At 33.1% G+C, this 12,811-nt stretch overlaps 2 protein-coding genes across 3 annotated transcripts; both read left to right on the top strand.

The window, feature by feature from the left end:
• Positions 1–1,813: 1,813 nt before the first annotated feature.
• On the top strand, positions 1,814–9,278 carry LOC124372591 (DNA polymerase alpha subunit B-like). Its single transcript, XM_046830996.1, has 3 exons — positions 1,814–1,963; positions 7,627–7,858; positions 9,177–9,278. Exons 1-3 carry the CDS (start codon positions 1,888–1,890, stop codon positions 9,253–9,255), a joined length of 387 nt encoding a protein of 128 aa, XP_046686952.1. The 5' UTR covers positions 1,814–1,887; the 3' UTR covers positions 9,256–9,278.
• LOC124372589 (piggyBac transposable element-derived protein 3-like) lies at positions 2,810–5,157 on the top strand. Of its 2 annotated transcripts, none has more exons than XM_046830995.1 (2): positions 2,810–2,984; positions 3,194–5,157. In XM_046830995.1, exons 1-2 carry the CDS (start codon positions 2,968–2,970, stop codon positions 3,420–3,422), a joined length of 246 nt encoding a protein of 81 aa, XP_046686951.1. In that variant the 5' UTR covers positions 2,810–2,967; the 3' UTR covers positions 3,423–5,157. The 2 variants fall into 2 exon arrangements, with proteins under 2 accessions (XP_046686951.1, XP_046686950.1); XM_046830994.1 differs by having other exon boundaries at positions 2,812–2,984.
• Positions 9,279–12,811: the final 3,533 nt, after the last annotated feature.

Below are 12,811 nucleotides of genomic sequence, written 5' to 3'. Positions count from 1 at the left end.
ACAGACGCAACGAGAGACCAGTGGAGGCGCTGCGCGCGCGCCTGCGCAATGAGGCAGATAAAAGTCGGCAACTAAAATGTTGGCAACTTTTGGCGTTTACTTTTGTTGCAGACAAAGATCAAAAGGAAAGTTGCAATATTTACCGACTCTGAATGGAAACACGCAATTCTGTCTGCAACTCGAGGATTTTGTTGGCAACACGAAAAGTTGGCAACAAATTTATTTGGCGTTTCTTAAAAAATTGCAGACTTTTATCAAAAGTTGCCGATTTTTTAGTTGCAGACTGCAGTGTGAACGCGCCTTAAGAAGCCACTGCAACGGTTTCATCTGTCAACTTCATGGGTATTAATTCCAATACACCATTTACTAACTCATTTGGATGGTGCTACAACAGGACTAATAGGAAACATATTGCAAAGCTGTTTGCAGTTAAGTATTTTAAGTCAATTGAAACAAACTTGCGAAATTAACATCACCAATTAAAGCACTGATCAAAACTATCTTTTATTTACACTAACTGCGATTGTTAAAGTTGAGTGTCTTGATTATTTAGCCAATGATATGCAGGTCATTTAGCACATTCAGGATGGCTTACAACAGTTGATATAGTTGGAACTTTGGAAATCCAGATGCCACTATTTACAAAAACTACATTATTAGAAACAGCAGACTTTATTTGACATACTGTGAAAATTGTATGTTATTATGCCGATCGGTTCTTGTTGTCTGCCTACCGAAAGAATGCGATGTCGGCGAAGAAGGTGCCCACTCTGTCTCTATCTACTATCCGTTATAGGTTATACATACTTATTTATTGTAAATATACAAGTTAAAAGTCACCATTTACGAGCATTCATGTGATATGAGCTTTAATTTAGGTAAAAACTATACTCAGTTAGGTTAGTACAAAACTTGAAGGAAACAGAAAAAACTAAAAAAGTTGAACGGAGGTCGTAAACTTAAAGAACTAATGACATAAAATGAGTTTGTGGATTGTATTAATGTCATTCATTACCATTCCGTTTAAGTAAAAAATTATTTAAATTAAATATTAAAGTAAATTTAAGAAATTATTGCTTAATACTGTGAACATTTTTGAATTTAGGTATTTCAATTGTCTTGAGACACAAAACAAAAGCCAAATGGTTTCAAATTTTAAACTTGAAGTACTTGGCCCCCAAGGCAGTGTTTGACAGCTATTACAATATGGAAATAGCAAACAAATTTTAATCATGTTTTTTCACTCCCTCCTTACTTTGCAATCTGGCTGTGGCTAAAGTAATGAGATACGGGTCATTCTTCCCATTCTTCCTATTTTTGGACGTTAATTTTTCTACAATATAACCAGAAAAAATAGTACGATAATGTTTACGTTAAAAAAAATAGTTTTTCTCCAATACGATATTCATAGAATTTATTATAACATTATTAATTGTTGAAACCGGAGTTTAGTTATAGTAATTTTAATACAATAATAATTCAATGAAAATAAAAATAGTTTGTGTTTTATCTTATCACCTTGGTTTATTAATTGAATCTGATTGTAATTTAGCATGGTCGTTTGTGTATATGTTCTTTTACATTTTAGTATTAATATAAGTTTGGAGTATATTAGACAACAGTGATGAATAAAATAGTCCATCACAGACTATAATTATGTTTTGGCGGGAAGAGAGCCAGTCTTCTGACAGGCCAACTTCATCTTCTGATTTCTCTTCTTACAATTCTCACCGACTTGTCTTTATATTTTAATTGTATTAGATTTAGAACATTTATACATGTATTTTAAAGTTTAGTATTAAACAGTGTTATTATAGATTGTAATTTATTTAATGGAATTGTAATTAAGTTTTGAAACACAGTAATAACCTGTGTCACTCTGGTACAATGGATATTCGGGAAGGTATCAAGTCACAGTTTCTAGATTTGGGTATTGAATTATCGGACAGTATCCTTGATAAATGTAAGTTCATAATTTTAATATATTTATAAGAATAGAGTTAATTGAGTTACTGATTTCCAAAACGTAGTATTTTGAACATATGCATGTCTATTTAGAAACACTGACCAGGCTTGGCACTCTGTAACATTTTAAATTTACTAATTTATATTTTTCTAAGTAAAATCCAGGGACACATCCAAATACTTAACTCCTGCTACCACGACCACCACCACCACACTTGCATGCCACATATTTACATGATCACAAAAACGGTACAAAATATATTAACTATACATTAACCCTTTTAGGTGTTGAGCAATCCAGACTGTACAGTGCCTTTAGCCCCAATTTTCGTATGTTAATATGTTTTTTGATAGAGGCTAACTAGTTTTTGATTGTTTTTCCATCGGAGCAGCATTGTTCTGTTGCATCCCATCCTGTAGTTAGAGGCATTTATAATCAGATGTAGAATAATGAATACATATTCCAGAAGGTACGATCAGAAATACCTCTGGCCTTTAATGTGGGCTGTGACAGCACCATTAATAATTACTCACCACTGAGAACGTAATTATGGAGCCTAGGTTACAATAATTACATTTGTACATTTCCAGAAAGACATGCCAAACTTAATGTATCATTCAGTTTTATCTAACCATTCTGTAAGTGGTTCTGAAGCAATAAATTTTATGTAGGCTACAAACACCTAGATAAATGAATATTAAAAGTTGTAGGATATTTGATCATAATAACATATTTGCTAATATTCATGTTGGGGGCCTTGTAAAGTCACATCCTAATATTTTGGAACTTCTAAACACGCTTAACCCATTTAGACCCGCTGTTCCCAAATGGGAACAAAATTTTGAAATTTTTTAATACTAGTTTTGAATGCAACCAGGGAATTTTTGTTGCCTGATCAGTAAACAGTTGGTCACCCTGTAAACAGGTGACATTGCCTTTTTTACTAATATTATTGGGAGCAGTTGTGACAGTGCAGTTTTTCAGGTTATGTTCGTTGTATCATGGATATTCCTGAAAGGTAAGCGTTATTGATTACAAACAAATGTTTAGTTAGGTATGAAACCTCTAAAATGTACTTATTATAAGTTGTTTTAATGATTTCATATGACTAGAATCAGATTTATTGTATTTTAAAATCGTAAATAGGTTGAAAATTTGTGTGTTCCCATTTGGGAACAGTGGGCTCCAATGGGTAGGGGGTTATTACACATTATGTTTTGGTTCTAGGTTGACTTTGGATGATATATCCAATGCTCTGTTGGAGGATGATGATGTTCTTACTGGCTGTATCACTATTATCCCTTCTGGAACACAATCAGATGAAGATAGTGGGGAAGAAGATGACAATAACCTAGATCGACTTCCTCGTAACATTCTTCTTTCTCATGCTGAAGCTACAGTAAAGCGATTAGTCGATGGAGAAATTGTTAAAACAGGTAATACCTTCACTTACTAGTGCAAATAACGACAGCAGTTCTGTTGAAGGAGATGACAAAGAACAAAATGAAGCTAATAGGCCTATCGGATCTAGTAGTTTCAAAGGTTATAAAACCTCCAGTTCCAAACACACTGCTGACAGTGTAGGCCTAAATCAACCTAGGAAAGCAAAAGAAATTAAAAAGCGCAACTGGTTGCCAACAGATGTTTCTTTACAAATAGAAGAAGAGTTTGAAACTTCCTGAATGGCTTCAAAATTTTGAAAGCACCAATCCAATTAGTTATTTTGAATTGTTTTATGATGAGGAAGTTCTTGATTTATTGTGTGATTTTTCAAATTTGTATGCTCTTCAAAATGGTGAACCAAATTTCAAACTCAGCAAAAACGAATTGCGCGTTTTCTTAGCAATTCTTTTGATAAGTGGGTATAGTCAAGTGCCTAGATTACGAATGTACTGGGATGAAAGGCCAGATACAAACAACAAGGCTATTTCAGAGGCTATGTCACGCAACAGATTCATTCAGATTATGAAATACCTACATGTTTGTGACAACAACAACTTGTCAAACAGTCGTTTTGCGAAGGTAATGCCTCTTTGGAATCTGCTAAATGATAAGTGGTTAAAGTGTTTTCCAAATGAAGTAAACTTGTGTGTGGACGAGTCAATGATTCCATACTATGGACGTCACGGTGGAAAACAGCACATGCACAACAAACCAATACGTTTTGGGTTCAAGGCATGGTGCCTCTGTACCCGTTTGGGTTATGTTGTTCAATCAAAACTCTATGAAGGATCAAAAACAGGAATAACAAACACAAATGTAGGGCTAGGAGGTTCAGTTGTGTTGGATCTGATAGAAAATCTAAAAGGCAGCAGTTACAGTATTTATTTTGACAATTTCTTTACAAGTGTTCCGCTTTTGGAAACACTCAAGCAAAAAGATATTCATGGTACTGGAACCATAAGAGCAAATCGTACCGAAAAAGCCCCTCTGACAGAAGTAAGATCAATGGCCAAAAGAGAAAGAGGAACTTGTGAGTCTGTAACTGATTCAGCCTCGGGCGTTACATTGGTGCGTTATATGGACAATAATGTAGTCACAATGGCATCAACAAAAGCAGGTATCAACCCTATGTCTAAGGTTAAGCGTTATAGTCAAGCTTTGAAGAAATATGTGTATGTAAATCAACCTGCTTCAGTAGTTATGTACAACACTTATATGGGTGGAGTTGACAGAATGGATGAAAATGTAGCTAAAATGAGAGTAAACATTAGAGGGAAAAAATGGTACTGGCAACTGCTTTCATTTTTACTAAACGTATCCGTCAACAATGCTTGGCAGCTCTACCGTTGGGTAGAAAAGAGTAAACCTCAGCAGCTTGATCTCCTAAACTTTACAAGGACAATAAGTTTAGCTTACTTGCAGAAATACTCAGAACGATTGGCAATTGGTAGACCACCCCGACAAGTACTGGCAGTTCACAAGAGGGTGACATTGGAAGTCCGTTTTGATGGACAGAACCATGTAATTGTGAGTAATAATAAACAATCACGGTGTGGACAATGTAAAAAAAATGCAAGAATGAAGTGCAGAAAGTGTAATATTGCTTTGCATACTCATTGTTTTGAAGTCTTTCACAACAAAGCTTAGGTATTAATTCATAATTACAATAATGTAAATATGCCATTAATAAAATGTGTGTGTTTTTAAATGAAATATTATGTGTTATGAATGGATATGATTAATTTTAATTGCCCCTACCCCTTTGAAGCCCGCTGTTCCCAAATGGGAACATGTAATATTCAGTATATAAAAATCTAATTGGAACCAAAAAAGGATGTAATTGTGTTCAGTACATCTAATATAAGAAAAATAAACAAAAAAAATCTATAAGTTAAAAAACAAAAAATAAGTTGGGTCTAAATGGGTTAAAGGCCTCTGTATAATTTGTATCTTTATTTTTGTTTTAAGTGATAAATAATAAAATGTACAATTCCAGAAAATGTGCAACAAATAAATATTTGTTCCTTGGCTAGACTTTAATAAGCGGCCTACATGTGTTATTTGGTTGTTTTAAATAAATTGTTTGATGTTTTTATCTGAAGGCATAGGCCTAATCTGTATTAAAATTTATTTAACTTGGCATATTATTTCATCTTATTACTTATAGTAGTTTTAATGTAAACAATAAATAGCAAAAAGTAACTAATATTTTGAGACTAAAAATGGCGATGAATATGAGGAAAATATGTAAGATATTTCTCACAAGTGACGAGATTAGTTTAATTGTTTTCAACATGTATGTTTGGCTCCTGGCAACTCATGGGGAGAATTCTTTCCTCCATTTCACAAAATCTGTTACTCATTGCTATCAAGCTCAGGGGCAAGTTATAAATATTGTAAGGTTTCTTTGATATGTAAGTCTAGGCCTTAGTTGGTTTTGTTATGTTAGTGTTAAATTCATGTTTTTAAAATTGTAATAAACGAGATTTTTCTTGTTACGGTAATTTATTATAACTCTTATTATGTACGAATTTTTTCATATCGAAGTTGGGTAATATATCGAACAATTCAACAAAAACAACCGAATAATGAATGTAGGCTGCTTATTAAAGTCTCCCCTTTTCCCCTTATGAAACAGATATTTTATCATCATTATCTGTTGTTTTCTTTGTATAGTAAAGTATTGCAGGTAGGCCTTCTTAACCGCCTAATTAATGACTTAAAGCAATTCAGATAATTACTTATTGCATAATCATTAAAAATTAGTTTTTAAAATTAAACATTAAAGATTGAAATTTTTTGTTATATTTAGAATATTTACGTTAAGTATTAAGTTTTAAATCGACTGTTGTTTTGAAATGTATGCTTACTGTAGCTTGATTATATTACGATTTTAATGAATTGTTGATCATGATCAGAAATTATTATTATAGATGATGTTATATAACAAGGTAGGTTGTATTTGACATTATTGGTGACAGGCTGAGGGGGTTGGCACATTTCCCAGGATCCAATGTTTTTATAAAAAAGACCAATAACAATTTCACACTAACTCTAATGGAGACTCTTACCCACACTCATTTAAAGTTATAGAAACAGTTCAACACCTCACTATTATTGTAATATTAGAGTGTTTGTTTTTCAAACGAACTATTCCTGGGTTATGGTTAAAGTGAAATAGCAACTTTTTAAAGAGTAATATGAAACCTTTTCAACTATATAAAGAGGTAACTTTATTACATACATATTTAGGGTCTATAATGAATACTGTCTTACAATTCTATGTAAACCACTTAAACACATAACACGGATATTCCAATCATCATTTGAGTGTTTAAATATAACTCCCATACTTACTTTTAGGTTGTTATATTTTGTATAGATCTTAGGGATTTATTCTTCAGTGTCTATTAACTGCTCCTGTTTCACAGATTAACAAACATTAACTAGTTAAAGCTACAGCTACGATGTTACAGTATCATGACGTAATTTGCGAACATCATGAGTTTCAAGGTAGCTATATATCACAGGAATGGTATGCTCTGGAACATGACAATCAGCTTGGAACTGAATGTCCACTTTCCTTTTGTTGCTTGTATTCTTGTTGGGTGTCACTTGATTTGAACTGAACATGAACCCAACCAGGGATTCTAATGGAAGTTGAGGCCATCTATATACTTGAGGCAGTAACATTGAAAGTCTCACCATCCATAAAAACTGTGAAGTTCTTTAGTCCACCACTAATTTTTAAGCCTCATTCCATGTATGTCCTCATGGACCACTGGTTTGTGGGAGGATCTTATCAAACAGTAAGGGGAGAGTTGATACAGTACAAGGGTGATTGTACTGATAACAAGTACTACCGTAACAGACAGTATTCGGAACTCAGATCCAAAGTTTGACATCTTAGACTACACAATCAGTGATCATTTGTCTTAGCTTATACACTTCATACTATCTACTACGCTGTTTACTTTAATTAGCTGTTGATTGAAATTTAGCGACACTTCCTTCGATGTTTTCTTTAACTATCCATTGTTGAATGCTACTCCAAAAATACATTGCACTGGACATGTAAACATATATATATATATAATATTAAACAATGGAGTTTAGTACCTTAAATTTTTTATTACAAATTCACCATGGTACCATTTACTTAGTCTATAGATTTAAGAAACTAGCTTGATCATTGAGTTTGATTATTTTTTTTATAGGTGTGGAAATATGTGTTCTTCACAATATTGATGAGGACGCATTTGTGGAGACATGGATGGCTTACAGTGTTACCAATTTGGAAGGGGAAGCCCCAACCATTGAGACCCTTTCAACTATGGAACGGAAAGAATTTGCCAATAAAAGCAAAAACGGCTCTACAAATACACCTGGTTCTCGACCGTCAACTACTCCATTGACCATATATAACAAAACTCCAACAAGCAGCAAAAAGTATCCTTTACAATTTTTAGGAGATAAGGCAGCTTATTTATTTATATACTTTCTGTTTTGGATGTGAAACATCTTTACCGATTGTTACCTTATAATTAATTTTACAGTATAACTTTCTGTATGTAAAAATGTAATGAACAAAGTATTAAATAAATTACTAAAGCATTCACAGAACAGAATAAACTAAATAAATCAAACTAAATTAAATTCCAAATTTCTCCATAGAAACAGATGTATGCCTAATCCTTGTTAACTTACATTATTATACATCTAAGAATAAAGGCTATATTTAAAAATCTTGAGGGAACTTGCACACTTGCCAGAAAATCTATTTTTATTCAAAAGATACAGTTTTATTTTCTATTTACACTTTGTGGACATGTTTTTAAACATAGAAGTGCACTCATTAAATCAGCACTAATGAAATGCAGATAATTACGGATTGGATATGTGTGTGCTCACATACATTATATATTAGTTTGTAAACTGTCAAATTTGATGTGGTTTATGAAATTTGGTTTGTTAAAAATAAATTTGGCTATAATTAAAAAATCCTAATTGACACAGGTGTACATAAAAAAAATTCGAAATAAGTTTAGTCTAATATACAATTATATTTAATAAGGCTATTGAATGTTGTTTATCACTGAACTTATTTCCAGCAAATTAACTTTTGATGTAAATGTCACTGTCTCTGTAAATAGATGGCATTTCCCTTGATTAATGTATATGTGAAAAATGTTAATTGCATGTTTTTATACTTTGGTCATGTTTCAATTCAATCCAATTCAAAAACCTTATTTATTTCCAAATAAATAAATTACAATTCCATAATAGATTAATATATATTGTAATAATTTTAAAAATACGATTAAAACATAACCATTTCTTAAAAGATAGGAAAAAAGTACCCACATAGGCAAGCCTGTGCGTGGGTACGAGTCGTTGAAAGAGATAGGTCAACCTACATTGCTGATAAGTTTTAATCAGATATATAGCATACAAAAACACACACATAAGTACATACATAAATACACAAACCTTGCTCCCTGTACAGTAGTACTGAAAATAAGTAGAGTAACAGGCCTAGGTCGGTACAACAAACAAGGGCTTTAAGTAAAAAAAATTCCTGTCTGTAATTGGACGCAATAACATTCTCTGTTGCCTCCCCTCCCAAATCCGTAAGCCAATTAACCAGTAGCTTCTGGTTGAAGAAGTAAATTTGTGGTTGTTCAGAATTAAGTTTAATACATCCTAATTAAATTCTGTATTTGAGTTCTAATTATAAAATGTTATTCCGTAACTAAAAAAAATTCAGACCTGCAGTTGAAAACTGGAATCGACTTGAAAACATAACTCCTAAGGTAAGTGGTTGCTTTTATTTTAGTACTTACTAGTAGTTATCCCTTACTTCACACTTAATTTTCTAGCACTTCTGGTTCAAGTGAATACCTTGTACCTGTACACTATAAGCTAGTCTGGCTCTATATAGATGGTACAGTTGCATCACGTTTAGTTCAGAGTAAAGTGTACTCACATGCATGCCAGCCAACACCAAGTGTAATACAGAGCATTGCGTTCTTTATTACTGTGATCCTATTCGTAGCTGCTGCAGTTGCACCACATCACAGCAGGACCCTTTACTGTAGTACTGACTGTACTAGGACTAGTTAAACAGTCCTAAGGATTGATTTGTTTAATACAAATCATAGTTCTTAGTTGAAGTACCGCAAAAATAAGTCGTTGCAGACACACAGTAAAGTACTGTGTACACTTGTGGCATCTCAGACTACAGACAAGTATCACACCTGAAATAATAAAAGTATTTCACAGCATTATTTTGTGTCAAAGGTTCACAGTTACTACAATTGGTTGCCACTCTCCCCCCATACTCATGCAGTATCATGTAGTTTCAAGCACGGGTCAATTCTTTATTTGCGTGACATCTGCAAAAACAAATATAATTACCATAGATTGCCATATTACACAGGTCGTTAACATATATATTAAAAAGACATGGCACAAGGGTCATTCCCTAGCAAACGCTGTAGTAAATGTCCATGTCGTCATTGCACACACCTTCTAGACGCACACATTGCCCAGGTAATTCTGGAACCAAAATGGTTCAGGTTTGCTAACAGTGTCGAAAGCCTTGGCAAGAGCCAGGAACACACCTAAAACCTTCCACCCTTGTTTTAAACATGAGTGGATGTGTGAAGTGAAAGCAAATGAAGCTCCAGATCTGCCCTGGTTTTCTCTAAAACCAATTTATTCACCGAGATCAAATTATTTTGAATCCAGAATACTTAAGACCCTTTGTTTAATCACCTTTTAAAAAGTCTTAGATATGGTACCCATTAGAAATATCGGATGGAATGAATTTTAACTTTCAATATTCCAGATTTTTTGGATGGGAATAATTTTAGCAGTTTTAAATAGCAATACTAAAAATTAATGAAAATTTGTATTAAAACTATTATATTTAAATTTAGGTATAAAAGTGAATTACTCTCATTTGTGCAAGAGTTAAATTCAATATAATTAATCACATTCTTTGAATTCAACTAGGTTGATCTGCAATAATTCTTAGTTTTGTAAAAAGAAAACCAAAATAATATTATTTGCGAATAAACAACAAAAGCAAATAAACAATAACACATGCCTTAAAACTACTTAATTTAAATGTTGTTTTGGAAAACTGGAGTTGTCCATGATCCCCAACAAACTTCTATCGATTGTTCCTAGCAAACTGTTTGGTCTCTAGCAGTATAAGGTGACACATGTTCGGCTATATAAATTTTATCGATGGGTAGATGTGAATTCACTTAATTTGTAGTCAAAAATTTCTTCAAATTAAATTGTGTTAGCTACTTTTCCTCAATAGTTTTGGATTGTAGTTGGAACTATTATTGGTTTGGGACAATCTTTATTACTGGAGAGTACAATATGCACAACTTGGATATGTTCAGCATTATTTTGAATACCCAGTACAATTCAGATTTCTGATAAAATTGCAATACTGTTTAATTTCTAAATTCATGTTTCTTGAGTACTGCTCAAAGTAACTCACAATTTCGTTCTTTTAGAAATTCATTTTCTTTTTGTAGTTCATTCACTGTTTTTGTTGAAAATGATTTCTCCTTACCGGTGGTTGGAAAAAAACCGTTCTGTAAAAAGTTAAAGTTAGTAACTTGTCCATTGCAGTACTGGTCAAGCACTACTTTCTTAATATTTGCTAAAACATACAGTTAAAAGTATATTTTTAACTCAGTAAACAGCTGTTTTGTTACTGTTACTCTTTGCTTTCCAAATTATAATTGTAAACGATGAGTTTAACTCTTGTTCACCTTCCTCTTTGTGCAGCATCTGGAATCTGACGATTTCACAGACTTAACAACTGATTACTTTTAACAAGCTTTTTCAATAAATAACATTTTTTTCTGTAATGCAACTTTAGAGACCAGTGAGGCATAGCCCAAAGGGGTTTTTGAAGTAGGCATAGACTTATTGTATGTTAACCAGCGGTCCTGAGAATGTCCATAAAACACACACACACACAGATGCCATTAGATTGTTATATAATAGCATAGAGTATAGCTAGAAGTTATGACCTTAACTTTTAAGAAAAAGTTGATAACTGGGACAATAATTTGAAATATGAACACACTTGCATCTATAGGACCCAGTACAGATATTCATGAAATATTTTTTTTTATGTGGATTAATTATTTGTCTTAATGAGTAAAAGATAAATCACCTACATTTATTAGTTTTAGTTCTAGGAGTAAACTTGTGAAATGAATTGTTAAGACATGTAAGAATTTATAGCATATCCTACATTTGTCATGTTTTATAAAAATCATTCAACAAGTCTACCAGTAATTTTATTGATTCAAGACTATCATTAGATTATAATTTATAAGTTAAACAAAAATAGATAAGATTACCAGTAAATTTACAAATAAGAAATACACATGATGACAGTTGTCATCATAAAACCATTAAAACGTACATAGGACTATATGAAATAGCTTAATATTAGTTTATTATAATTAAAAAAACACAAGGTAAAAATGAAAGCTCTGTTAAAAGAATGAATTAAAAACAAAGTTAAATATATCTTTTTCAGTAATGTTACAATGTGTAAATGCATAGACATGCAATTAAATAGATACACATTTAAATAAAAAAAAAACAAAGGTGAGAAATAGATACAGGCAGTTTTACAAAGTACATATTTTTATATTGTACCACTCAATAGGCTCTTGCATCTAAAATTCAAGTTGATTGAGAGAGAGAGAGAGAGAGAGAGAGAGAGAGAGAGAGAGAGAGAGAGAGAGAGAGAGAGAGAGAGAGAGGAGAGAGAGAGAGAGAGAGAGAGAACATCTTTTATTCACAATCATCAAGATTTGATAAGCGTCAATACAGTCTTCAAATTTCAAATACATGTTGAGTTAGACTAGACTTGCAAAAGCTAGGTCATTGTCCTTCCAAGAGAGAAACTCATTCACTGCGTAGAATGGCCGCTGCACAAACCACCTCCTCAAGTGTCGTTTGAAGGTGAACTCCCTTAAGTTCTTCAGCTCATCCGGAAGGAGATTGAAGAATCTGGAACCTGCGTAGGAAGGTTTCTTCGCAAAACAGCGCTGTGCGATGAGAAAGAAGGTTGAAATTGTTCGCATTCCTGGTTCGGTGCTGGTGGATAGATGAATTTATCGGTGAGTTACTATTGCAGGCTTCCATTATAGTTGCCAAGATGTAAGCTGATGCCACGGTTAGGATTTCCCACTTACGGAAGGTTTCCCTACAGCTTTCACGGAATCCCAGTCCAGCCATTGCTCTAATCGCCCTCTTCTGGATAAGTAGGATTCTCTCCAAATTGAAGCAGGACGATCCACCCCACAAAGCGATCCCATAAGTCATATGGCTATCAAACAAGGCAAAGTAAGTCGC

This window comes from Homalodisca vitripennis, unplaced genomic scaffold (genome assembly GCF_021130785.1).
Source record: "Homalodisca vitripennis isolate AUS2020 unplaced genomic scaffold, UT_GWSS_2.1 ScUCBcl_3572;HRSCAF=9174, whole genome shotgun sequence".
Classification (NCBI taxonomy): domain Eukaryota; kingdom Metazoa; phylum Arthropoda; class Insecta; order Hemiptera; family Cicadellidae; genus Homalodisca; species Homalodisca vitripennis.
The sequence above is the reverse complement of the archived record's forward strand: the minus strand, read 5'-3'. Positions and strand labels throughout refer to the sequence as shown.

What these genes read in the sequence shown, in the direction of transcription:
- LOC124372591 (XM_046830996.1), top strand. Translation starts at nt 1,888, where the DNA reads ATGGATATTCGGGAAGGTATCAAGTCACAGTTTCTAGATTTGGGTATT. An exon ending in GGACAGTATCCTTGATAAAT is followed by an intron (nt 1,964 to 7,626) that starts GTAAGTTCATAA and finishes TTTTTTTTATAG; the next exon opens with GTGTGGAAATATGTGTTCTT. An exon ending in ACTCCAACAAGCAGCAAAAA is followed by an intron (nt 7,859 to 9,176) that starts GTATCCTTTACA and finishes AAAAAAATTCAG; the next exon opens with ACCTGCAGTTGAAAACTGGA.
- LOC124372589 (XM_046830994.1), top strand. Translation starts at nt 3,854, where the DNA reads ATGTACTGGGATGAAAGGCCAGATACAAACAACAAGGCTATTTCAGAG.